We start from the raw sequence: 27,356 nt of genomic DNA, 5'->3' as shown, positions 1-27,356 counted from the left end.
TTGGCCGTCTGAGATGACCGGTAGATGCGCCACCAAGCTGTAACCCCCCCCCCCCCCCCGACTGTGCCAACTTGCTGCATTTTATCCGCCCGGCGCTCCGCTCGTTGTTGCGAGCGTCGCTTCTCCGCCTTCCGTTGTTGCTGGAGGGCGACTGCCTCCTACTGTCCAGTGGCAGCGTTCTTCACGAGCCTCCTCCACACACAGACCGATCTTGACACCGCTGGTATCAGTCTCCGGCAAGCCCACTTGGCTCCACATCCTCCCGTACCGCATCAGTTCACCGTGCGCCTTCACGCACTACTCGCCTCTCGCCTTCACCTCACGAAAAAACAATCACCTCTCACCGCCACGCGCTCACCTCGGATTTTTACACTCGCCCAACAGCGAGCATCGCCCACTCGCCTAACAGCAAATTCACGTACCTCGCTTCACCTTCACTCAAATTGCCTACGCCGGCACACATCTCGACCTTTGCACTCACCTCGTCTCGCCTAAACTCACCACCCTCGACTCCCCCCCCCCCCCAAACCTCACCTCGACGGCCTCCATAACGCACTTTCGCAAATGTCACCTCACCCCACCATGAACCCACCCAACCTTACAAAAAGGGGATGCATAAACTATCGGTGTTCGTATGACAAAAATAATAACCCCTCTTTTCTGCATCTACACCGGATCAAATTTACATTCTTAAAGCTATCAGCCCATTTGGGATCTTCTTGAGGAATATATTTACCGGCGGCAAAGCCAGGCTAAGTTGAACTATAGAGGTTTTTTGGGGTTAGATCGCGTAAATATATAAATGTGTCGTTAAAACCCGCCACCACCCGACACGGCCAACTCGTAAGGGTTGTCACGTAAACAGAATGTGGACAATTCGTCACTAGTACAGCACACCGGTGTGTTGGAGAGCCAAGCTACAAAATTTACAATCTTGAGATTTTACACGATCTAATAACCCCCCCCCCCCCCCAAAAAAACCCCTCTATTATGGATGATATTGGTCGCAAAAGCCTACTGTGCGTGTTAAACTTAGCTGAACTCATGATGCCTACACAGTCACCGGTTTTACTAGGCCCTGATTTGACGAGGGCACTCCCCTTACAAGCAGGGGGGGGGGGGGAGAGTAGTGACCCCGTCGGCACAAACACGAGCTGGAGACTCGATTCATTCACGATGCCGGCTTTGTTGCAGCACTGCGAGCCGATTGAATAAATAATCGTGAGACGCGTCTCCATCCCTTGCTGTTCGTTTCCGTTTATTGTCATCTTTTAGGAAACGCCACCAGGCAGTGGATTATGCCTGGGATAGTAACAACAACATCAGAGCAGCAACCTACACCTCACAACCAACCAATCACTACGGTTCAACAACAACAACAACAAAATAATAATAATACAAACGCACTTTTCATCACCGGCTACTGGACAAGGCGAGCATCTCCACACGAGAACACCTCCTGCTGGATGATGACCGCCTCCCCACACGCGCTCCGTGTGGGTCACGGGCAGGCGGGGTGTGTGGGTGGGTCGCGATTATCCTTCACCACGCTGGGTTTAGTGCGGGTTTGGCGAAGGCGAGAAGCGACGGTGGGGGGGGGATGTTGCAAACTTTCCCTCCAAAAAACCCAAGGTCACGGGTCAAGCGGCAAAACATGAGAAACGAAATAAACAAATCAACTTGCGAGTCTGAACTGATGATGCTATCTATAATTTCACCATCGTGTAAAATAAAAAATAAAAAAATCGATTTTAGAAATCAGATCATGACCCCCCCCCCCCCCCAATTCGTGGCAACTTCATCGACTTGCCCCGGGGCAGCGGGGAAAGTGTCACACCCCTACTAACGGCTGATTTCTAATAACACTACAGAACACTTTCAGATTAATGAATACCTGGTGTAAATAATCATTTATAAACTTAAGTCAAACACTGTATAAAAAAAGGCATAATCCCAGAGGATTCTCACCCCGTTAAATAAAAGGACCACAATGATTTTAAGCCCCTTTGGTCAAGAATCCACGACTGGATGAAAGGCCTCTCTCCCCACACCATTGTCGCTCATGGGGATTATTTGAGCACACTGCACCACGTTGGTCAGTTGAATGAAGGGCCCAGGAGCAGACCAGCCACTTGCTCCGAAATAAAAAACAATACCCGACATAAACATCATAGAAAAGTTCTAGATTTGAAGTTTTCGTGACTGCAAGGATTCATACTCTTAGTTCTTTCGGTAAAGTTACGTAGGTAAAAAATGAAATTAAAATTAATAGAAATAAAATAAAAATCACGACCGTCACAGCCAGATTTGCTGCATCAAGTGACTTGATGCAGCAAATCTAGCGGTGACGGTCCCACCTGATGACGGAGACTTGGTATTGCATCCGAAACGTCGTGATTTTTATTTTATTTTTATTAATTTGAATTACATTTTTTACCTACGCGACTTTACCGAAATAATTAAGAGTATCATAGAAAAGGCACATGCAAAAGCTCAATAATATAATTTCCATTATATTAAACAACGTGTTCTACTAATATTAATACACTGTAGGCCTTGCAAGTGGTTAAATAAAAGGACATGCAGTACCATAAATCAAGTCAAACTCCAACAGGCACCTCTACGCTGTCAAACGGTTGCTCCACAAAAAAAAAAAAATCACACGGAGCAATCAAATTACAACCAACTCCTGCTGCAAGGAACTCGCTCCAAAAATACAAAACGAAGTGGTAGCACCCAACCAAGACGATCACCATCGTCGGCATCGTCATCATCATCATTATCTTACATTCAAGCGCAAACATCGTGCACGAGGATTTGGTTCAGCCACTCACTGTGCTCATTAGGAATGTTATCTCCAGGAGATAACGCAGAGATTCACTCTCAAAACACACACGCCACACACAACATAATACGGTTTTGTGATTACGCAGCACACGCATGCCAGGGGCACAGCAAAGATACATATTTGGAATGACACCGAGAGAAACGAGTGGATCAGGGCAAACGAAAGTCCGTGGCAAGGCATGGACTTGAGGAAAGAAAGTGGGCTCGGGCAGATACGCATCCAAGATGCATCTCCCGAGCGAGTTCTGAAACTCCATTTCGCGGGAAAACATAAAGTACCCACTTCATAAAGTGACTTTCAGGCACTTCTTGTGACGTCGCTAAAGTGTGAGAACCAACGTATTGTAAACTGCACAGCCCAAAGGACTTAAAATTAACATCATTAATGATTGTTAAGACAATTGTAACATCACCACTCGGGAACACATCCCCCCCCGTAAGTAACTTCAGACTACAGGGAGTTCCCTTGCGTAAATGAACCTGTGAATCTCAACGGACCCGTCTCTCTCTGCTAAAATAAAGGATGTCGAACAGCCGACTGCTCGCTCTGTCCCCATGGAACCCAGCGGGTGCCAGACCACCACGCACCTACAAACATCGTTACGATTACTAAAGCGCAACGACAAATCATGATCGTTTCAACTCGTAAAATATATATATAAATACGAGCACCGCTCAGGACGCCGTTATCAAGTGACCGTATATAAAAAAAATAAACACGAGTAGACGAGACGTAAAAAATACCCACGAAATTAAAACGCAAAAAAAGTGAAAACTAAAAACGCGAAACCACGATGGGGGTCACGCTGGGACCCGAGGCTTCCCAAGAAATGACACTCCTTTTTAAAATAAATAAATAAAAGCACCGTCCACCACCGTCGGGAGTGAGAATTCGGCGGCTAACGCAGTAAGATTTTAGCACGTGCCAGAATCAACCTGCCAGCCAAGTCAACAACGGAGCAGACGCCAAGCACATAAATACGGTATGCACGCAAGCGGCAGCCACGACCGATTAAACTAGTAGCACACTACGTCTAGTTTACGATGGTTTTGACTCTTCAATAAAATCAGTTAGCCAAGCTCTGTCTGCCGCTAGGTGAAGATGCCCCTACGCCATTCATGCCGCCGCTTCTGCAACGCACTTTCGCGTCGATCGCCTCGTCGCATCACGATTTCGTCAAAATATAAAATCGCCAAAGTCAAAATGAACATTCCACGCGACGCGGTTCTGAATTTGTACATGACAGAGTTAACAATAATAACACCCCAATGATTTACCCCGGAAAGCCTCAGTCTCCAGGTTTTCTTAATTAGGGTCCTGCATTGGAATAAGGAAACCATAGAGTACTCGGAACTGCTGAAAGCTCAGCACAGATAAATTCAAGAATCCATTGTTTTTATTGCCATCGCATGGCCAGCACACAGCCCCCCCAAGTCTGCCCTGGCATTCCCAGGCAGTCAACCCATCTAAGTGATAACCAGGATCAACCCGGCCCAGCTTCAAATAGCGCATTTCGGGAGATTTGGTTGTAAGAAAGCTACAAAAAAGTTAAATAATCTAGATTTCCAATCACCACAACTAACACACGGTCGTGCATTCCAGGCTCGCGGGGATGCACGTGCACACATGCGATTCTTCAATAAACGAAACATCGCCGCTGCACGTGACCTCAATAGAAAGTTAAAGAAAAAGTGGTTTCCCACTAAAACGAGTGCGGGACCTTTGTTCATCCCTTTACAGCTCTAATCCAGTGGTGGATATTCTACGTTCCTATGACAAGGACCAGTCTGCCTCCACGACAACGACTGGTGACTTTCCCAAAAAAGTGTTACACTTCATCGACCCCAGTGACTTGACAAGCCGAGTCGACCCCCGACCGGTATTCGAAGGTGCGGACAACCACCCGTCTGCGAATAAAGTCATCTAAACAAAAAAAAACTAGACCCAAAATTAATAAACACAACTATTTCATTTCCTCCCCACCCCCCCTCCCTCCAAATCTGCGACTCGGAAAGAACACGTCTCGAGTCCCTTGCAGCAGGAGAAACTCGCAGCCGCCACCGCCGCTTCTTCTAAGCACCTCCTCCTCCTTCACCATCATCGACATCGTCGCGGCCATCGTCAATGCCGAACGCCGTTTGCGGGGCCTGTCCACCGCGCTGGTTGGGCTCGCAGTGGGGGCGAGGCGAGACGGCGCCCGCCGGCGTGCCCTCCGTGCCGCCGCCGCCGTAAAGAGCGGGAGGCTGCGGAGGCGGACGTGGAGGCGGAGGCGGAGGAGGCGAGTCGAGGTCACGCAGGGCTTCTTTCAGGGCGGCGTGAGTGGCCGCGTCCCCGCGAAGGCACTCGGGGAGGCCGAGCTGCAGGCCGCACCAGAGCGCCAAGCGGGCCCGGCGCGTCGCCACACCAAGTGCCCGCACCGAGTAGGCGAGCGCCAGGACGTCTGTGTGCCCACGTGCACAATCATTGGCATGCAATTGAAATTTTTTTAAAAGAACGGAAGTTAAAAAAATCTTTGGTCACGAGGACGATTCCGGTCACGAAAATTCAAATGAAGTTGAACAACCATCAGCAGCAGCAGCAACGCAGACAGATCCTCATTCCCATCAATGTTCATCATCATCCCCTCCTTGTCATCACCACTTCTACCACTACCGTCATCGGTATCACAATTCTCCGCCACCACCACCACCGTCATCCTCACCCTTGTCACAGCGGTGCCGCGGGGCTCCCTGCTTATGCCGGAGGGCGGCGTTCATCACCTCGCTGCGCCTCGCATCCTGCACACCGCGCACCACCTCCACGTGCCGCGCCAGCGCACGCACGACGCTGGCAGGGAGCGACTGCCCCAGCAGGGCCTCCACGTGGCCCAGCACGGCCACCACCTGCACCAGCGATAGCCGGCAGCGGCACACGGCGAGGGGAGCGAGTCAAGAGACCGACCTGGCACTTTGTCTGGTTTCTGCTCTCAGGTTTACGATTTTCAAGAAGCTCAGCGCAATGCAATTCACTGCCTCGCCGATCAGAATCAGGATATCTGTTTCACTGGAGGAATTCGATAAGCTACAAAGCTCTTTTTCACAGATGCTCGGCTCGGTGAGTCTTCAAAACGAAATCTACATTACCACAAGTCCTGAATAAACAAACTTCTGCAGGCAAGGCGACGATTGGGCCGAGTCGAGCGCTCTGACCATCGTGCCACACGGCCCGATGTTGTCAGTTATTGGACTCGGGGCGCAACGATGCTGCATCGACCAATGTCGATTATCAATCTCACAGCACGCACGTCTCATCGATTCGTATTCTAATGAAGCATTTGGACATCATTTTTGCAAAAAAAACTGTAAATAATGTATTCTTAGATGCTCACTTTTGTGCATGTACCACGAGTGCAAGCATCATGAACATGTCACATCGACAAATTAGTAGCCTGCTAAATTAGACGCCAGTCTTAGCAAACTTAATGTTACAAAGCCCAGGAGGCGGAAGCTCACACATTCTGGGCTGCATTTCCTCGGACACAAACACGGCTCCCATTTCAGCAGTGGAAACGATATTTCCCCACCCGGCACACCACATCATCCAGTATATTACACTGGTCACGTCACCAGCTCCAGTGGACCCAACGACTTCGAGTGAGACATTTTTTTGGAGAAATTTAGCGCCAGAGACAGGGGCAAGACGACCCCCTCACCCCCCCACCCCCCCCCCCCCCCGCAACATCACGGGTCGTACCCTGGCGTTCTCTCTTAGCTGGTCCACCACGAGCCGGTCGACGCGTGACGGATTGGGCGGCAGGCGCGGCAACGCGATGCCGATGGGGCCCGGCACGCGGCTCCCTGGGTAGCTCCGCGTCAGCTCCATCTCCGCCTGGCATGCGTGTCCACGCACGCACGCACACACACACACACACGAGGAGTGATCACGAAGCTCGCCCCCCGACCTGGTTCCACCGACGCTCCCGTTGAGAGGGCGGCACGCGAAACCGGCGCACCGTGGCTGGAAGAGCTGTGCGACCACAGCGGAGGTGCAAGGGGAAATCGATTGCTCTGCTCTGTTAGCCGCACAGTCTGGAACTTCGAAGGCCGCAACGGCACACGAGGGGGTGGGTGGCCGGAACAAAGCCCGGCCGCCTTGGTCTCCCTAGTGGCGATTTTTACACATTGCACAAGGTACTCAATTGAGGCCGAGTCGACCTAGGGGAGGCCCAGGACCAGTACAGATAATCGTCACTGGTGTTGACCGCGAGTGCGAATCGAACCCGGGGTCGCCGGGATCGTAGTGCAGCATGCCGACCGCTACACTACCGCTCCCCAACACCACCACCATCAACTACTGCCCGCAGGGGTGCCCCCACCTTCTTCCTCTCCTTCTCGAGGCCCCTCCACTGCTCGCACGATTCCTCCAGGTGCTTGTGGAGCTCGTTGGCGGGGCCGCTGCGTGGTTTCATCGCCGGCTTCAAGAGGCCGTAGTGCAGCGGGAATCCGTACAGCCCCGATGCCAGCTCGCCGTAGAACAGGTCCGGGAAGACCGTGCTCGGATAGCAGGGCCTGAACACGCGCCGCTCACCGGCGCCTGGAGGGGGCGGCGGCGGCGGCGGGAAGCCGAACGGGGGGCCGAATGCAAACGGCGGGGAGTCGCTGGAGGGTGGCGCAGCGGGCGGTGGCGGTCCTGGCGGTGGCAGCCCTGGCGGTGGCAGCTGCGGCCTTCCATCGCTCCTGTACGTGTAGCCGGGGTAGCAGCACGGCGGGTGCAGCTGCGACTCAGGGCTGCCGCCCTTGGGCGGCGGCGTCGGCGTCTCGGACGGCCGCTTGCCATTGCGTCGGTCAAACAGAAGCGAGAAGCCACGGGGGCCCACGTTTGAGTAACCCCGAGCTAGACAACTCGGGGGTGACAACGCTGGCTGCTGCTGCTGCTTGCGGCAGTTGAATGGACAGGAGAGGAAACTGCACTGCTCTCTTTCAGTGTCGACGCCACGGTGGGACCCCGTCACTGCCTGACGCACCGTGGCCTCGTGTCGAGTGGGGCGGCTGTACTTGTTGCCGCCGAAGCTGGGCCCGGTGCCGCTCCCCACCGTCGCGAAGTCGCCGGCAGAGCGACCGCGGTTAGGGAACGCGCCGCTCTGCGCCATCAAGGAAACGCCTGGGGAGCCCGGGTAGCCCGGCGATGCCTCTGCGCGGAAGCAGTCGGTCCGGTTCGGTCTCGGGTTGCCGTCAAATCTCTGGACGGACGCGAAGGGCAGCGGCGGTGGCCCCTGTGGAGCCACCGCCAGTGGTGGTGGTGGCAGCGGTGGTGCCACACACCCGAGCCCGCCTCGCGGTTCTTCCTCGTGCTCATTTGCCGTCAACTTGCCAAACACTGGCGCGGAGTGGCACTCGCCGTCAGCCGGCCTGGCAAAAGGGCCATCGCTTTTGTTGTGAGCGCCCGACTTGTAATGGCTCCACTGATGCCAGGGTCGCTCCCTCTGCCTGCTCATCCCGGCCACCGCTGACGTCGTCATCGTCCCATCATCCGCCAGCAGGTTCGGCGTCATCATCGTGGGGTCGACAACCTGGCGGTTGAACGGAGAGACCTCCACACAGTTCCGGGAGCCGAGCGGCCTCCTGAAGCAACTGCCGGAACTCTGGTTAGAATTCCCCTTCAAGTAATTTGGCCGCGAACAACTCTCGTCTCGCATCATCATCATCATCGCCGTCATCTCTGCCGACGTCTTCTCGTTGTACCGCATCAAGCCGTCGGGCGGAGGAAGCCCGGCCCTGAAGGTGTGCATAGCGGAGTTGAAGAGGGACGACGAGAGAGCCACGCACGCCTCCTCCTCCTCCGCTGCCGCCCGCTCATGGAGACACAGCCCCTCCATGGTGCGTCCCAGGAAGCGCGAAGTCCCCCGGCCCGGCGGGGTGCTCACGGCCCCTGGCGTCCCCCGCACATCCACCGCTCCGCTCGGCTGCTCGGCCGAGCGAGACGAGGGCCCTGCCAGCACACCCCCGCCGGGGAGGAGCCAGGGAGGTGGTGGAGGAGACGTTGCGGAAGGCACGTGCGCCGGGAGATGGAGTGGTGGAGGAGCTGCGTGGTTTAGCAGCGGCCAGGGCAAGCTGTGCGGGGCTGGAGACGGCACCCTTCTAAACAACAACAACAACCACCACCACCACATTATTAAATGGTTACTAAGTTACCCCGTTACCAAATACGCTCCGATGTCACTAAATCTCGCAGGCCGAGTTCGTCGAGCCTGGTTAATACTCGGATGGGAGACTTCCCAGGAGTACCAGGTGCCGAGGTGGCCAGGAGATGGATTCTTTAATACATCTGTGCAGAGCTTTGAGCATTAGGAGGCGTCTGAATGAACATCACCAGGCTTGGCAGCGTATATTTAAGCTGGGTTAGAGGAGGAGAGCGCCTTGACAAAGGAATTCCTTTGTCGCTGCCAAGCTTGGTGGTGTTCATTCAGACGCTGTCTTTCCGACAGACCTGTTTTTCACCTGAGGACGGCTGCTTGCGTTGTGGCCGAAACGTCATGAGAATTGTATTTTATTATCTTTTATTTTTATTATTTTATCATTTCCCTTCTACGTGACTTTACCTAAAGAACCAAGAAGATGAATCCCTGCAGTCACGAAAGCTTTAAATCGTCATTTAAGTTTCTCCTCCAACTGTGTTCCGAATTTGGTGGAGTGGCTGACACTGCCCTGCGAGTCCACCGACAACCCGTTTGATTCCTGGCCATGGACGACATTACCAAAGAGTGGTATCGGAAGCGGTCCTGGACCTACCCCCCCCTCACCAACCCGCACTGACCTGCATGGTGAAGTATGGTCAAACAACTCCCATGGCAGACACGGTTTTGGGGGGGGGGGGGAATCCTTCAAACAGCAGCGGATTCACCAAGGCTGAGAATAATTAGATTCCAGCCGTGCCATTGGAGGTGCGTCACAAGATTATAAAATGTCCGTTCCGAACTCTCCAAGTGCACAGGGCACCACCCCGGCCCCGGAAAGATGACGTGGTGGAACTACCTTTGAAGTCTCTCCAACAGACTCTGCTTTGTCCACACTAAGTGCACAAAACCTTTTTACACGCCCCGCAAACGGTTATTTATAGCAAGTTAAAAGAAAACACTTAGATTTTTAGTCCCCAGCAAAGTGCCATTGCGATAGCCACTGGCGAGCAGGCCGAGAACATTTACTGGCTACAAACGTGTGAACCCCGTTCACATTTACGGACGGATGAAAAACCCACATTCTCACCGCAGGGTCTCAGCTGTGCCAACTTGCACGTGGCACGCGCCAAGACACAAAGATCCCCGATATAGCCTTACAACCGACTTTTGGGGCAAGTGCTGTTCGAGAGGGCCTACGAAGGCTGGCACGGCACACGGAGGGGTGGGTGGCCAACACCACGTCCTGCTGCCGTCGCCGACCTCGTGGCGATGTTTACACACCGCACCACGTCGTCACTGGAGGATGAGTCCACCTGGGGGAGGGGCCCCGAACCGGTTCAGATATTCGTCACCGACGTTGGCCGCGAATCGAACTCGGGTCGCTGGGTTCATAGCGCAGCGTGCTACCGCTCGGTACACTACAAGTTCATGTTTATGTTTGTTGCGGTTGCACCCGATTCAAGAGCCGCATGGCTCACAGGGCTATGCCTAATAAATTAACTGAATTGAACACTACTGCACATGGCGACACCGCAACGGTTCGGGCAGCTCACTCCTCGGTCTCCGAGGGGTCCTCTTCATCCAGGAGGCGGGAGACGAGGCCAAACAGATCCGGTGCGTTACCAGAATCGTTCAGGTCAAATGTTTTTCTGCAGGAAGAGATTATTTGTTTATTAATTACACGAACGCATTGTTTGACGCTTCCTGCTCAGAAATATGCAACGCCAGTTCACACAGCGGCTGGGAAACGTGTCCCGTCAAGGTCACATTCACAGTTACTTTACAAAGTCTTGGGTCACACGTGAGACAATCCAAAAATGCCGGCATACCTCCAGAATTCCCAGGCAATCTTTATTATTATTATTTTTACTCTGTATTATTAACGCTTGTTTACCCCGCACAGCCTTACACAGCCTCATGTCTCGGCTTCAGATGTGTCATGCCAGGTTTTTGCAGTCGGGGGGAGGGCAATGGTGTGATTTGGCCAATAGCGGTCACATTTGAGTGTGGCTCTCGGTGTGTTTTTTTTTGGAAAATGACCACCGCTTGAATTTTCAGGCAGTCTCAATGACGGGAGTGCGGGTGGGGGGGTTGGCGGGGAGGGAGGGGGGGGTCACTCACCGGCTGTGCACGTGCTCTGCCGGGGGGGATCTCGTGGTGGCGGTGATGTCGTCGACAGTTGTGGACCAGGCGTTGAAGAAAAGTGACTGATTTGGAGAGGTCACGGAAGCTGAAATGAAGGCCATCTCCGAAACCGCCTTGGACACCCGCGTGGTCTGATGTTGGCGTCAAAAAGGGTTGGGAGCGATTGCAGACACACACGTGCATGCTTACATACCCAGCAAACAGGGTTACGGGATGGCAAACTTTGCTGTAGGGGCCGAGAACATCGACCGCACGACACTCGAGAACCCGGTTTAAACATCACGGGTGGGCGAAGCTCAGCGCAACATCCTACGACAACACTCGGCCACCTCCTCGTATCGTGGGGAAACATCGATAGCTTTCAATTCGTCTACACGTTGTCACGTGATTCTTGCAGATGCCATTACACTGGTCAACAAAAAAAACATTTTTTTTCTGGCCTGGACTTTTGCAGCTCTTTTAGACTAATTTCAGGGTGCTGATTCCAAATCTGATCTCAGATTTGCTCCTATCATATCTCATTTTTATGCTATCGGCATACCCCTTTTTCATTGATTTTACCCGAAATTAACTGTGTCACTTATGATTGCAAGTTGTTGCGAGTCAGTGACTGCTTTAGTGTTAAAATATGGTGCTGCATTTTTAGGATAGTGTGTTTATAATATCATTTTATGTAGATATCCACATTTATTTAATATCTTTCTTCTGCAGTTTTTATTGAAAATGCGATATTTGATATCTCAAAAACCTGATGTGATAGACAAAAAACGGACGCCAGATTTGGAATCGGCACCCAAAAATTACCTTAAAACTATTGGAATACCTTATGCCAGAAAAAGTGTGTTGACCAGTGTTATAGACGACTACATTTCAGGTTTCCTGGTGGGGGGGGGGGGGGGGAGGCAAAATATATCCGTGAACTCTCATTTAACTAACTTTCTCTTCTCAGCCGCAACCCCTGCCGCCCCCGTGCCCGGACACCTCAGCCCACGTGGCTGAGATTTAAGCGACCTTTGTAGCGGAGACACGCGCGACCTTTGCGCAACACGTGCCTACGGGGTGCGAAGGTGCAGACCGGCCGAACGTCCTTGCTCACACCACCATTGGAGGCAGGGCGCCCCTCTCTTTAGGAGGCGCTTTGGCCTACTCTTCCGTGTTGGCCAGATGCCTTGGAAGAGGCGGGAGAGTAGCAGCAACCTCATTTTACCCGACGGCAAAAGCTGCTTCTGCTCACCGTTTCAAAATGTTGTGCCAGGAGATCGAACTGGTGTCCTCTGGATTTCATGTCCAGCGAGCTGAACACGTTGCACCACAGCAGCAACCCCTCGAGAGAGAAACTAGGAATTCATTTCAGCCAAGTGGGTCTGGGTGAACTACCCGCACACACCATCCAGTATACATATAGCTATGGTTTTGGGTACTAGGTCACATGCATAGCCATAGTTTACCGACAACCCGCAAAATGTTAATTGAGCATTAAAAGCCTCAAAAGTGAGCCAATCTGCACGCCCTCGGCGATTCAATTGTCCTCATTTGATTCAACAAAAATAATTAAAAGCGTTTTTTAAATGGATTGTCATTCCATAACGCTGCACAATCACGCTTTCAACCAGTTCTGTTTTGTATTCTTGGTTCTTTCGGTAAAGTCACGTAGAAGGGAAATAATAAAAAATATATAAATATTATTATATTATTATATATAAATATTATTATATTATTATTTCCCTTCTATGTGACTTTACCGAAAGAACCAAAAATATGAATCCCTGCAGTCACGAAAGCTTTAAATCAAAATTCAGTTCTGTTTTGTATCGGGTTTTTTTGCACGTCTCGTTTGTGGCGCTTAACCAGGCAAGGCCCAACGAGCTGTATAACTCTCTTTCAGAAGCGACCTGGCCACAAACGATAGCTCAACAAAGTGGCTTATCACGTGGTAATGTATCGCAGCCACATACCGTCAACACATGTTTCTAAATGTGGAGGGAAAAAAACTGGAGGACCCAGAGAAAAAAAAAGTCCACATGACCACGGGGAGAACATGCAAACTCCAAATATAGAGCAGGTGTCAGGGTCAGGATCAAACACACGACCTCCTGTATACCAGGCGAGGTAGTTGACATCTCCCCACACAGGGCCAATGCTCACCACACCGCTACGCCACTGCACAGTCCATTACGCGAGGGCCACATTTCTCACTTGATATCTTCTGGAAGCCTGCCTCCTGCTAGGCTGGCTACCAGCCCAGTAAAAGATTCATCATCATCATCCTAGTACTGTAGTAATGTGTGCAAGGACACCTGGTAATCCCTTACCCCCCAGACCAGACTCCCCTCCCCCCACCCATTGCACTTTCCACACACGTGTTTTTCGTACACGCACCACCTTCAGTGTTAAAATGGGGCGAGAAGGATATGGCTGGGGCCAAAATAATTCCTGGAAAAAGCATTCCAGACCATTCCGACCGAATCCAAGCACTGGGAATACACCACATTGCATGGTTTATGCGTTATAATAATGACATTTTATAGAGTGTCATTCATGCAATTGCATCCCACAGCGCTGCACATCAATAATTCAGTTCTGTACACAGATCATACAAAAACACAAAACCCAACTATTTATCAAGCAAAAAAAAAATAACAAGAAAAAATAATCGCAGAGAAAATAAAAAATAAAAAAATCCGTTTGGTCTCCATACCCCAGACCACAATCCCAACATTTCGCCAGATTTTGGAGAACCTTCGCTGGAGGGGTGATGGAGTGGCCAAAAAGTTACGAGCCAGTTGGACAATAATGTAAATGCCTCTTTTCCAGCGTATGCCAGGACAAATAAAAAGGCTTTTAGTTTAGATTTGAAGTTAATTGATTTGTCGGTAGAGTGTTCTAGACTGTGTTATAAAATGCTTAGAAATGAAACAATTACAGGTTAACAGCTGATAAGATGATAGCAACTGGGGCTTCGCCTGCTACAGGTGAAAGGCCATTCTCGGCACACATTTCTCAGGAACAACAAACAAGAAAACACAAGCGATGAATTACTTTGATGGACTTTGGACGAAATGGCATAGTTCATCTTTTTATGTTTCGGGACGATTTGTCCGTGCGACGTCAAATAACAGCCACCGATGCGTGGAGGGGACTAAATAATGTGGCCACTGACTCAAACAAAAACAAAGTTCCCCATGTAGCCCTGCGGGCTTGCAGGGGAGAGGGGGGGCAAGTCCTGTTAGCAACCACCTCTTCTTAGACATGCACGCACCTTCACAAGCACACGTGTTAAGCGCGAAAACTTAGACCGGCGTACAAACTCGCACGTTCACAATGCACTCACAAGATGCACGTACCGCTCACTCATGGCTCACCACCCACACACTCACTCACTCATGGCTCACCACCCACACACTCACTCATGGCTCACCACCCACACACTCACTCATGGCTCACCACCCACACACTCACTCATGGCTCACCACCCACACACTCACTCATGGCTCACCACCCACACACTCACTCATGGCTCACCACCCACACACTCACTCATGGCTCACCACCACCCACACACTCACTCATGGCTCACCACCCACACACTCACTCATGACTCACCACCCTCACACTCACTCATGGCTCACCACCCTCACACTCACTCATGGCTCACTACCCACACTCACTCATGGCTCACCACCCACACACTCACGGCTCACTACCCACACACTCACTCATGGCTCACTACCCACACACTCACTCACGGCTCACCACCCACACACTTACTCATGGCTGACCACCCTCACACTCACTCATGGCTCACTACCCACACAGTCACTCATGGCTCACCACCCACACACTCACTCATGGCTCACTACCCACACAGTCACTCATGGCTCACCACCCACACACTCACTCATGGCTCACCACCCACACACTCACTCACGGCTCACTATCAACACACTCACGGGCTCACTATCCACACACTCACGGGCTCACTCTTTTGCACCCAGAGGGACTCGCTGACAAACTCGCAACGACCGCCAACCCCCGCATCCCACTACTCGCAGGACCCACTCGCTCAGGGGCGAAATGCTCCCACGCACACCTACACAGACACCCACACACCTACACAGACACCCACACACCTACACAGACACCCACACACCTACACAGACACCCAGACACCCACACAGACACCCACACACCTACACCCACACAAACACCCACACACCTACACCTACACCGACACCCACACACCTACACCCACACACCTACACAGACACCCACACACCTACACCCACACGCACACACCTACACCTACACAGACACTCACACACCCACACACTCACACAGACAACCACACCCACACACCTACACACACCGACACAGACACCCACACACCTACACAGACACCCACACACCTACACAGACACCCACACACCTACACAGACACCCACACAGACACCCACACACACCCACACACCTACACAGACACCCACACACCTACACCTACACAGACACCCACACTCCCACACACCTACACACACCTACACCTACACACAGACACACACCTCTACACACACACACGCATCTACACACACACACAGACACCCACACACCTACACATACACACGCCAGCCTCACTCTGCTCACCTCCACTCGCGACCCCGGGGACTCCGCGGCCTCTTCTCTCCGCCGTCACCGAGCAACGCGTTCTGAGAAAACACAAAACAGAGCCGCGTGCAGGGGCGAGGCGGGGGTGAGGAGGCGTCACACACCTCGGCGCGAGAGAGAGAGAGAGACAACACATCGAGAGAGAGAGAGGGAGGGGGACGCAGGTGGAGTGGGGGAGCCACGCGAGATTGCAGAGTGGCCCGTGCGGAACGGGCGAGGTTCCACGGGAGAGAGTTCCGTTCCCCCAAATGGGAACCTCGCCACGCACCACGTGCCCGCAGGTTGCCCAGTGGTGCTCCGTTATCATAGAAAGTAGACGCATTCATCTTCTTGGTTCTTTCGGTGAAGTCACGTAGAAGGGAAATAATAAAATAATAAAAATAAAACATAATAAAATACAATTATCACGACGTTTCGGCCACAACGCAAGCAGCCGTCCTCAGGTGAAGAACAGGTCTGTCGTGAGAATAATTTTATTAGGTTTTATTTTTATTATTTTATTATTTCCATTCTACGTGACTTTACCGAAAGAACCAAGAAGATGAATCCCTGCAGTCACGAAAGCTTTACATCGAATAGTAGACGCATTGTTTGCCGATGCTGCCGTTGCCGCTGCTACGTTGGCAGTGTTGCACAACCGGGGGGGTTGGGGGGGGGCCCAGGGGAAAATAACCCCCACGACACCTCGAAACTAAAGTTATACACCCGACAGAGTGACGTCGGAGCGCGGCCCCCCCCTCGCCCCCCAAAAGCGCGGGGTCCAGGGCGGTCGCTCCCGATTCGCCCGAGCGACGGCTCGGTGCACAGTCACACGTCAAATGCCATCATGTGCTACGAAGACGAAGGGCCATTGCCCGAAACGTCCCCTCTAACACGTTCCACGTAATGATTAGGACGTCGATTCCAATCATAGATGAAGAATATTGATTGCATGGTATGCGTCTGTACACACACACACACACGTATGTATCTATATTTTAGACGTAACCTAAATATAATTTCACCACATTTAATAATGTGTTAAATGGCATCTCAAGCAAACTCGGCCGCAAATGAGTAGCTGGTGTGGTTGTTTACACTTCACCATTGGAAAGACAAAAAAAAAACTCCTTTAAATAGTTTTTTTTTTAACCGCCGGGCTTCATTAGGTACCGCCGACGGCCCGCTAACGGCACTTGCCCCAACAGTCTGTCCAGGCTATACGGGGCGGCGGGGGTCTTTGTCTTTGTCGCGAGCTCTTTGGGAGTTCATGAGTGGCACACAGCCAGCGCCTTTGCTTGGGATGTAAAGGACGTGCAGATTGCAGAACTCGCGCCCTCCTCAGATGGCGAGGGGGGCCGGGGGTGTGGACGGGGGGGGGGCGGATGGGCGGTGCATTCGTGCGATAGCGAACGCGAGGGGTCTGGGCCACGAAACTCGCCAACACGTAGCAACATTATTGCATAAAAACCGCTCCGGTACAACCCCCATGGACGACTGTTGGGGCAAGTGCTGTTTACGAGCAGTCTGCAACCCGGCCACGGCCAGAACCACTCCCGGCCGCCTTTGTCTCCCTACTGGCGATGTTAACGCATCGATCTAGGGGGGGATGTCTAGGACCGGTTCAGATCAATCGGGACTCGTGTTGACCCGCGAGCCGAAATCGAACTCGGGTCGCCGGGTTCGTGGCGCGGCGCCCTAACCACTACACTACCGCCCCCCTCCCTCCCCCACACAGACCAGCTACCCTCAATAGTCCACAGCACTTGGAACCACCCAAGGTAGCAAAGCACTCGTTCTAAAAGTGGTTTATTTACACGGCTAACGGCGTAATTGTTTGACAACCCACGCATTTCAAAAAGTTCCCCCCCCCCCCGACTATGCTTCACTGGCGGTAGTGGTGGTTGTTGTTGCTGCTGCTTACGTAACGACATTGTAACCACTGCAGAGTTATGCCACCTGAGGCGGGCGGTAGCGAGGAGCGAAACATCTTGTCCGGGCACATGGGACGAACAAAACAACGAAGTTTGTGGCCGACAATCCTTGCGACGCGCGTGATCGCCGCTCATCGAGGGCCTCTCGCACGCAGCCTCGGACAGCCCGGGCTTGGTTAGAGGTTAGTAGGGCTAGGCTCTGGGTTTAGTAGGGCTAGGCTCTGGGTTTAGTAGGGCTAGGCTCTGGGTTTAGTAGGGCTCGGCTCTGGGTTTAGTAGGGCTCGGCTCTGGGTTTAGTAGGGCTCGGCTCTGGGTTTAGTAGGGCTCGGCTCTGGGTTTAGTAGGGCTCGGCTCTGGGTTTAGTAGGGCTCGGCTCTGGGTTTAGTAGGGTTAGGCTCTAGGTTTAGTATGGCTAGACTCTGGGTTTAGTAGGTCTAGGCTCTGGGTTTAGTATGGCTAGGCTCTGGGTTTAGTAGGGTTAGGCTCTGGGTTTAGTAGGGTTAGGCTCTGGGTTTAGTAGGGCTCGGCTCTGGGTTTAGTAGGGTTAGGCTCTGGGTTTAGTAGGTCTCGGCTCTGGGTTTAGTAGGGCTAGGCTCTGGGTTTAGTATGGCTAGGCTCTGGGTTTAGTAGGTCTAGGCTCTGGGTTTAGTAGGGCTCGGCTCTGGGTTTAGTAGGGCTAGGCTCTGGGTTTAGAGGGTTTAAGGTCGGGGGTTAAGGTCAATGGTGCCAAACTTGTTTTTGGAATGGCTGCCTTTGCCTCCGCTGTGGCGATGTTACAACGCCAGTTACTTATTTGAGGCCGAGTCGACTTAGGAGAGGCCCAGGACAGGGTTCAGATAATCGTCACCGATGATCACGAGCGAACATCGAACCTGGGGTCGCCGGGTTCATAGCGCAGCGCGCTACACACACACACAACACACTCCTTCCAGCCCTACGCAGACCAAACCAGCCCGATTAGACACACCCGCACACATACCTCACACGCTGATGGCGCGCCCCTAAGGACTCTCCCTCCCCTCTTCTAGGTTCGATCCCAGGCACGGTCGTGGCTGCGGGAACACGAGGAAGGCGCCACCGTTGCTTGTTTCTCCTTGAGCCTCGACGGACCGAGAGCCGAGCGAGCACGTGGCCGCGGTGCCGCGTTACTTCATCAATCGGCGAGGCTCGTTTCGGGCGCATTCGTGGAATCTCGCCCACCTGATTAGAGCGGCACGCGCGCATTTTGTGTGTTTATTAGCAGCCTCATCACCGCGGTGCAGCCGGCGCGATGACGCACCACTCAGAATCGAGCGTTTTTGATGGGTGGGGGAAGGGAAAGAGAGTGGGGGCAGACTGCGGAATGGATACCGTGCAGGCAACTTCAGCGCGCCACGTTGGGGCGACAGAACGTGCAGCCTCGCGCTGTGTTCTGCCTGCCCGTGTTGTGTTTGAATGTTGGACTTCTTTCGCACCGTACGTAGACAACAGTGCCTTCGAAATGTGACGGGGAGATGTGGTGGCGTGAAAGTCGCGGGGCTGGAGTTGGGGGGGGGGCAAGGGTCCAGTGGTGTTGATGGGGGTTGGGGGGGGAGCCGTCATACAACATTTGTGAAACTCAAAAAATCCCTAAACTGCATGTGAGGTGGCCCATTAGATGGCAGTAAAGCATTTGGGTCCGTGAACCCGATCGGAATAGCTGTCCCCCTCGTACGCGGGGTGGTCCTCCGCTTTCCTGCCACACGAAGCATGAGCACTGGTTGTTTAAACGTGAATAAGACAAACATCATTACAAAAAAAATCCCCAGTCGTGATAATTGAGTACTAACAACGGTGAACACAAGTCGCTGTCACCGTCTTGCGCGTGTACCCGCGACAGGTTTCCTACCGCCTCTCTGCCTATATCGAGACACTCCAAGTTGCTCGACATGACCGAGTTTGCACGAGGCAGGCAACTCGAGTCGACTCGAATTCCCCGTGTCAACTCTGCTGCGTACATGGACACCGAGCAGTGAGTGTGCAGTGTTCGCTTGCCACCAGGCTGTGTCTGCACGTTGCTTACCGATCGATGCTCGTTGAGTCGCGACTGATGGAAACGCAGCAAGGAATCGGACTCGCTCCGTCTTCTCTCCCCGCTGCACCCCGACCCAATCGGATCGTGCCGAGTCCACGAGACCCAGGACTCCCCTGACGTCTCTCACCTTGTGCACACTCCTCCACCTCCTCCTCCAACAACAACAACAACCACCACACTCCTTCTCCTCCAACAACAACCACCACACTCCTCCTTCTCTCCCCAGCAACGCTCTGCAACAACACGGCAACCGCCTCTGCTCCCACCTCCATCCCTGCCTCCACCCTCCCCCCCCCTCGGCCCCCGCCGGTAGTGAGAAAGAGGAGGAGGAGGGAGGGAGGAGGAGGAGGGAGATGCGCGCCATCCATCCCGCGTCTCCTTCCCGCGCTGGCGACGCGGGAACGCGCTCACGGATGAGAGGGTCACTCGTTCGTTCGTTGCGAAGGTGTGTTTGGAGAGTGTGTGTGTCTGTGTGTGTAGGTATGTGTGTGTGTGTGTGCGTCTGTGTGTGTCTGTGTGTGTAGGTATGTGTGTGTGTGTGCGTCTGTGTGTGTCTGTGTGTGTGTGTCTGTGTGTGCGTGTGTGTGTGTCTCTGTGTGTAGGTATGTGCGTGAGTCAGGTGTGTGTAGGTATGTGCGTGTGTGTCTGTGTGTGTACGTTAGTCAGGTGTGTGTAGGTGTGTGTGTGTGTAGGTATGTGTGTGTGTGTCTGTGTGTGTACGTGCGTCAGGTGTGTGTAGGTATGTGTGTGTCTGTGTGTGCGTGTGTGTACGTGCGTCAGGTGTGTGTAGGTGTGTGTGTGTCTGTGTGTGCGTGTCTGTACGTGCGTCAGGTGTGTGTAGGTGTGTGTGTGTGTCTGTGAGTGCGTGCGTGTGTGTACGTGAGTCAGGTGTGTGTAGGTGTGTGTGTGTTTGTGTACGTAAGTCAGGTGTATGTATGTGTGCGTGTGCGTGCGTGTGTGTACGTGAGTCAGGTGTGTGTGCGTGTCTGTGTGTGTGTACGTGAGTCAGGTGTGTGTATATGTGTGTGTCTGTGTGTGTGTACGTGGGTCAGGTGTGTGTAGGTGTGTGTGTCTGTGTGTGTGTATACGTGAGTGAGGTGTGTGTGTGTGTGTACGTGAGTGAGTGAGGTGTGTGTGTCTGTGGGCGCGTGTTATAAACCACCATAACGGCACTTGCTCCAACACTTGTAGTGGATAGCGCGCTGGGCTGTGAACCTGGCCACCCGAGTTCGATTCCCGCTCACGACCAATCACAGTGGCGAAATATTCGACCCGGTCCCGGGCCTCATCTAAGTCGACTCAGCGTTAAATGAGTAACCTCCTGTGGTGTATGAACATCAATACTGGGGAGACAAAGGCGGCCGGGCGTGGTGTTGGCCATCCACCCCCTCGTGTGGCGTTCCGGCCTTCATATGTGCTCGCTCACAGCACTTGCTCCAACAGTCTGTTTAAGTTTTGACTTAAAACTTTCGTGACTGCAGGAATCCATATTCTTGGTTCTTTCGGTAAAGTCACGTAGGTAGAAAATAAAATGTATTTGATTTATTTTTTATAAAATAAAATTTGAAAGATAGAAAATAAAATAATAATTTAATTTTTAATTTTAATTGTCTCTCTTCGTGACTTCATCGAAAGTACCAAGAAGACTAAGTCTGTTTAAGGCTACGCGGGTGGAGCTTTATCGTCGTGTAAAAGCGTGGGGAGCGGTAGCGTAGCAGAATCAGCGCACGGCGCTTCGAGCTCCCGGGCAAGGATGACAAGAGCCTCTTCTGAGCCTTCCCCAAGTTCGACGCAGCCTCCAATCGTCGACACCTGGGCGCTCCTCCCCCCCCCACCGACCCTCCCGTGCGCCCTACTTGCCTTGACAGGTGCTCGCTGACAGCGCCGCACCCCTCACCCACCTACCCGCCCGGCACCTCCGACAGGTTGCAACGGTCGGGGTCTTTGTTCCCGAACCGCAAATCGTTTCTCCACCTGCCCATGTCCGTTAGCAGCGACGCAAGCGAAGGGCTCTGAACGTCGCTCTCCGCTCCCCGGACAAAAGCGTCGCGCTCTCGTCTCGTCTCTGTGAGACATCGGTCAAGAATAAAGACAACATTCCACATTATTATGGCGGGTGGGTGGGTGGGGGGATTCCCGTTGTTGATTGTAGATCATTGGGCTTGGGCGGTTCGGCGAGACCCCGGTGGCCGAGTTTAAAGGACAACCGCGTGCGTGGCACTGCAGCGCACTCCGACTCATCCCACCGTCGTTTCTCACGGGCCGATAAACAGGTACCGCGAGTACCACTTTGTCGGGGGGGGGGGGGGCAGTCAAACATTCGTTTAAACCTTCGTGCGTAAAGATACCCATACTGGCTCCCGCCCGAGAAGTGTGGAATGACCACCTGTGCGGCTCGCGTCTGTCTCACGCACGCGTGAGCATGGGAGCTTCGTCTTCGTTTTCTTCTTTCGCACGGCTGCTGATGTAGACGCAGAGCAGGTGGCCAAGGTGGCCAAGCCAGACAGCCGCGTCAGGAGCAGCGGAGTGTGTCGCTGTGACGTCTCCTTCGTATTTGTGGATCAGGCATTGCGTCGTTATATGTTTTGCATGCTCTGTTCTGGATGACCACAGTCGCACACGGGAGAGTTTTTAATGTTCCCTTTGTGCATCAGGTGTGTCCGCGTCTGCCTGCCATGCATGGTGTGTGTGCAGCTGATGCGGTTTAGGGTGGACCGTGAGCCTCGTGGGCGATCAAACCCCGTGGATCTTCTGCGTTGGGCCTTTCACGTGGGAGCGAAAGAGGCATTTGTCTGAAAGTCCGTGGCCTTCCCACGTGGCTTTCTAATTCTGACAAACAGGCTGGGCAGGTACTGGGTGCGTGAGCTCATCATCCCATTAAAGTCATTCACTCATTGATTGGTTTAATTGTTTTGATCTTTGGACGTCTTTGGCACGTTCACTTCTCCCCGATGTCACGCAGAAATAATTGGCTAAATAAATAAACGACAACAAATTTATTAAATAATTAACGATTGTTAATCTCACGCGCAAAGTTACGATTTCTTAATTTCAGCTCGAGCAATGATAATAATAAGATGTCATTATGAGACCTCCTTTACCAGTGGCAACATATAGCAATATGTTTTTACCCTTTCAAGTGGTACAAAAACTGACACCTTTATACAAGGCATCATGTTTGCAATAACCACAACACAAGCAGTATATTTTGCCACTAGTAAAGGAGGTCTCATAGTGTAAATGCTTACCCCGAGCTCTCAATACTCTGATAGTGCGCTGTCTTTGAGTTGTGCGCCTTTTGGCGTCATCTGGTCCAACACCAATGGAGACTAGGCTTTAAGGAAAGCTGTCTCGGGTGTGGACCAATCAACGTCAAGGACAGTGCATATCATTATCATCATCAAAGTTGTTTTTTTTTGTTTGCATTTTGACTGCTTGTGTTGTGGTTATTGCAAACATGATGCCTTGTATAAAGGTGTCAGTTTTTGTACCAGTTGAAAGGGTAAAAACCTATTACTAAAATGTCATTCGTTCACTACCTTTGGTATTCGCGTCAATTGTATAGCCCAGGGCGACCACGACGGGGCGCTGCTGTTCTCCAGACACGATCTGCGGTCATCTGCCGGTCTCTGTCCCCTCTGTGCTCCGCAGAAGGGGCATCGCGCGGAACGTCTGTCTGCAAAAAGGTGTGTTTAATATCAAGGAAGTGTGAATGGCCAATGCGGTGAGTTTTTTGTGTTTTGTACAAAGAGCATTGGGAGCCGCATGTTGACAGAAAAAAAACCCGACAAGGCTTTACATTCCTCCTCGTCCACCGGCACTGACCATCGTGGCGAAGTATGGTCAAATAACCCCCAGGACCCGCACAACGTGAGGAGTTTCTCATCACGCAGTGGGTGGACAAACGGGCTGTAGTTGTAGTGATCATTCACCTAGTTTAATCACCCGGGGGAAAGAAGAAAAAAAAACCTCAAACCGAGTCAACAGACGTCTCATTCTGGAGGGTCCTGCATTGTGACGTTTTGACCGATTCGTGTGAAGAGTCGTGCCCGGAGCAAACCCCCTCTCGTACGAGGAGATGACTCGATACGAAACAAATAAAACTTGCTCACAGCGAGCTCACGCGACCTACTTGCTCTACTGCCCAGTTTGTGACAACCTCGTCCGCTGCCTCGCGCGCACGGCAGAGGGGTTCACCAAGTCCGCGGTCATCGTCAGCGAGTTAAAGTGTCGACATCGTATCTCTACGATCCTTGTTATTACCGTCAGCAGCAGCAGCAGCAGCATCAGCAGCACCAGCCCATCATCGTCAGCGCCATACGAACGATCGATGTCAGAACCAGGAGGATCGCCGTCTTCATCTCGACGACCGTCGTCAACAGCAGCGGCGGTGGCATCAAACGCAGCGACATCATCGTGGTCGTCTCCACGGCGGGCACCATGCGAATAAGACGCATTCACGCGTCGCGCATTGGACACGCAACTGCACGCGAGTTGCAGGCGAGTTGCAGGCGAGTTGCACGCGAGTTGCAGGCGAGTTGCAGGCGAGTTGCAGGCGAAGTTGCACGTGAGTTGCACGTGAGTTGCAGGCGAGTTGCACGCGAGTTGCACGCGAGTTGCACGCGAGTTGCACGCGAGTTGCAGGCGAAGTTGCACGTGAGTTGCACGTGAGTTGCAGGCGAGTTGCACGCGAGTTGCACGCGAGTTGCACGCGAGTTGCACGCGAGTTGCACGCGAGTTACACGCGAGTTGCAGGCGAGTTGCAGGCGAAGTTGCACGTGAGTTGCACGCGAGTTGCACGCGAGTTGCAGGCGAGTTGCAGGCGAGTTGCAGGCGAAGTTGCACGTGAGTTGCACGCGAGTTGCACGCGAGTTGCAGGCGAAATTGCACGCCAGTTGATGCAAACGCGCACCGAGCAGGCACCGCTGGGCTCCTTGGGTTTGAGTCTCCGGGTTTCAGCCGCCCGTGACTTAAAGCGGCTTCCCAAGTGGAGCGAGTCCACGATGTCTCCGCCCTCTCCCCGTCGCGGTCACTTTTGTTTCGCCATGTACTTGGCCAAACTACAGCTCTGACGATGTAAAACATCAGCACCGCGGTGGTGAGATGTTAACTACCTCGCCGGGCGTGCAGGATGTCGTGGGTCCGACCCCCGACGCCTGCTGCTGTATATTTGGAGTTTGCGTGTCTCTCTCTCTCTCCCCGTGGTAACGTGGATTTTTATCCGGGTCCTCCGCTTAGTCGCCGTCCACATTTAGAATCGTGCGTTTGGATTATCTGGCTACGATATATTTCCACAGAATGATAAGCCACTTCGTTGGGCGTTCGTTTGTAGCCAGATCGCTTCTGAAAAAGAAATATAACTGCGTAATTGAGTGGGCCTTATATGGTAGAATAAAAGTTTTATATTCTAGATTTGAAGCTTTCGTGACTGCAAGGATTCATACTCTTAGTTCTTTCGGTAAAGTCACGTAGATAAAAATTTAATTAAAATTAATATTTTTATTTTTATTAATTATAATTTCATTTTTTACCTACGTGACTTTACCGAAAGAACTAAGAGTAAAAAAGTTTTATATTCGATTGCAGAGACGCGATGGACATTTCCCTCTCGTATGTCAGGACATGCTCGAATGTGGCGCCATCCCGTATCAGACGTCGTTCTCACTTGATTTTACAGAGGCCATTCGACAGTTAAATTAAAATTAAGTTGATTTTGTTTGCCCAGTTGAGAACTCAACAAGAGACTAGGATGGGTCTCGATTGCAAGGGTCACGAGCCTGTCAGTAGGGGGCGATGGTTGCTGCTGCTGCTCTGTGTGTGTGTCATCCCAGTTGAGTAACACCGTGAGACATTCTCAGATTTTGCAACATAATCTGGACTCTGACCCCGGCACACAGTCGCCTGGTCTTGCGAATGAAGCCAGGAGGTCTTTAACGTGCACTGCGAAGCGGACGGCGAGCGGTGGTATTCCTGTGCCGCGGTGATTACACCCGCAGTGACAACCTGGGAACACAAGGTGGGGCACTGTCCGCTGCGATCAGAGTTCCAAGTGGGACAGCTCATTCGTCTTCATGCGGCTCTTTAAGGACGGCCGCTTCGTGACCGTTGTTTATTAAGAACCAACGTCTCGTGTTAAAGGGCAGCGCGGCTCGTGAAATGTAGAGGGTTTGTGTTATCAACGTTAAAAAAAAGTCGACTTGTTATTTTGGTTGGCGCCCCATGGGAGTCCAGTTTACCATGGATATCCAGTTTGCCATGGGTATCCAGTTTACTATGGATATTCCGTTAACCATGTAAATCCAGTTTACCATGGAAATCCAGTTTACAATGGATATACAGTTTACCATGGAAATCCAGTTTACCATGGAAATCCAGTTTACCATGGAAATCCAGTTTACCATGGAAATCCAGTTTACCATGGAAATCCAGTTTACCATGGATATTCCGTTAACCATGGAAATCCAGTTTACCATGGAAATCCAGTTTACCATGGAAATCCAGTTTACCATGGAAATCCAGTTTACCATGGAAATCCAGTTTACAATGGATATACAGTTTACCATGGAAATCCAGTTTACCATGGAAATCCAGTTTACCATGGAAATCCAGTTTACCATGGAAATCCAGTTTACCATGGAAATCCAGTTTACCATGGATATCCAGGTTATCTTGGGCAGGGGTTGGCAACCTGCAGCTCTGTATCAAGGACCACCGTCTCGTGTTGCGGCTCTTGAAATATTTGTTTACGGATTTCGAACAAGAATGACGTCTCTTATTGCTGTTGTTTTCTTTGTCGACCTGTGGTGCAATGACACCACGGTGACGAAATATCAGCTGGAGGAGTAAAATAAGAATAAAACCATAAATGAATTGGCCAAACATCCCAATGCCGGATCCTCTTGAAAACAGTCTTGAGACTCGGCGAGACTTTCCTGGGTAATAACATACTGGACGCGGTGGGGGGGGGGGGGGGCTCTCTTGAGCCCCCTCTGATGGAGGCCCTAACCCTCAGCAGCGGTGTGAGCGAGCAATTGCAGGAGCTGCGCCCCTTTTGCACGTTGTTCTTGTCACCGTACGAGGAAGGCAAATGTTCGTAGGCGATTGCCCTTTGCTCCGGGCATAGGAGTATCCATTCAACTCGCTTCACGGCGCACGCATTGCACCTCTGGCGTCGCAGTCGACGTTTGTGAAGCTTTGCCTGGGTGAATGCAACGCGGCCACGCGGCTCCTGCAGCCACTCGTGCCTGCCGAGCTGATGCAATTCACCGCGGTGTTTACGCAAAAGGTAATACTAAATTTCCATTTAAAGCTTTCGTGACTGCAGGGATTCATCTGCTTGGTTCTTTCGGTAAAATCACGTAGAAGGGAAATAATAAAATAACGGCTGCTTGCGTTGTGGCCGAAACGTCGTGAGAATTGTATTTTATTATGTTTTATTTTTATTATTTTATTATTTCCCTTCTACGTGACTTTACCGAAAGAACCAAGAAGAATGTGTTTTGGGTAAGATCGCGTAAATATATAAATGTGTCGTGAAACCAGCCACCACCCGACAACCAACTAGTGAGGGTTGTTACGTCAACA

At 52.1% G+C, this 27,356-nt stretch overlaps 1 protein-coding gene across 4 annotated transcripts; it reads right to left on the bottom strand.

Annotated features, from left to right (window-relative positions):
• Positions 1–1,272: 1,272 nt before the first annotated feature.
• Positions 1,273–20,017, bottom strand: LOC133346075 (uncharacterized). Of its 4 annotated transcripts, none has more exons than XM_061557400.1 (9): positions 19,761–20,017; positions 18,699–18,919; positions 15,786–15,847; positions 11,124–11,278; positions 10,556–10,651; positions 7,203–8,964; positions 6,581–6,715; positions 5,550–5,730; positions 1,273–5,288 (listed from the first exon to the last, which is right to left on the bottom strand). In XM_061557400.1, the coding sequence occupies exons 4-9, from the start codon at positions 11,246–11,248 to the stop codon at positions 4,921–4,923; spliced, it is 2,667 nt and encodes an 888-aa protein (XP_061413384.1). In that variant the 5' UTR covers positions 11,249–11,278; positions 15,786–15,847; positions 18,699–18,919; positions 19,761–20,017; the 3' UTR covers positions 1,273–4,920. The 4 variants fall into 4 exon arrangements, with proteins under 4 accessions (XP_061413384.1, XP_061413385.1, XP_061413386.1 ...); XM_061557401.1 differs by having other exon boundaries at positions 18,699–18,771; XM_061557402.1 differs by lacking the exon at positions 18,699–18,919.
• Between the last annotated feature and the right edge of the window lie 7,339 nt (positions 20,018–27,356).

This window comes from Lethenteron reissneri, chromosome 23, assembly GCF_015708825.2.
Source record: "Lethenteron reissneri isolate LAM-NWPU_2019-01 chromosome 23, ASM1570882v1, whole genome shotgun sequence".
In the NCBI taxonomy this organism is placed as follows: domain Eukaryota; kingdom Metazoa; phylum Chordata; class Hyperoartia; order Petromyzontiformes; family Petromyzontidae; genus Lethenteron; species Lethenteron reissneri.
The sequence above is the reverse complement of the archived record's forward strand: the minus strand, read 5'-3'. Positions and strand labels throughout refer to the sequence as shown.

Coding starts and splice junctions, on each gene's coding strand:
- LOC133346075 (XM_061557400.1), bottom strand. CDS start 11,248: ATGGCCTTCATTTCAGCTTCCGTGACCTCTCCAAATCAGTCACTTTTC. Junction 10,652..11,123: donor GCAGAGCACGTGCACAGCCG/GTGAGTGACCCC, acceptor CTCTTCCTGCAG/AAAAACATTTGACCTGAACG. Junction 6,716..7,202: donor TCGAGAAGGAGAGGAAGAAG/GTGGGGGCACCC, acceptor CACGCATGCCAG/GCGGAGATGGAGCTGACGCG.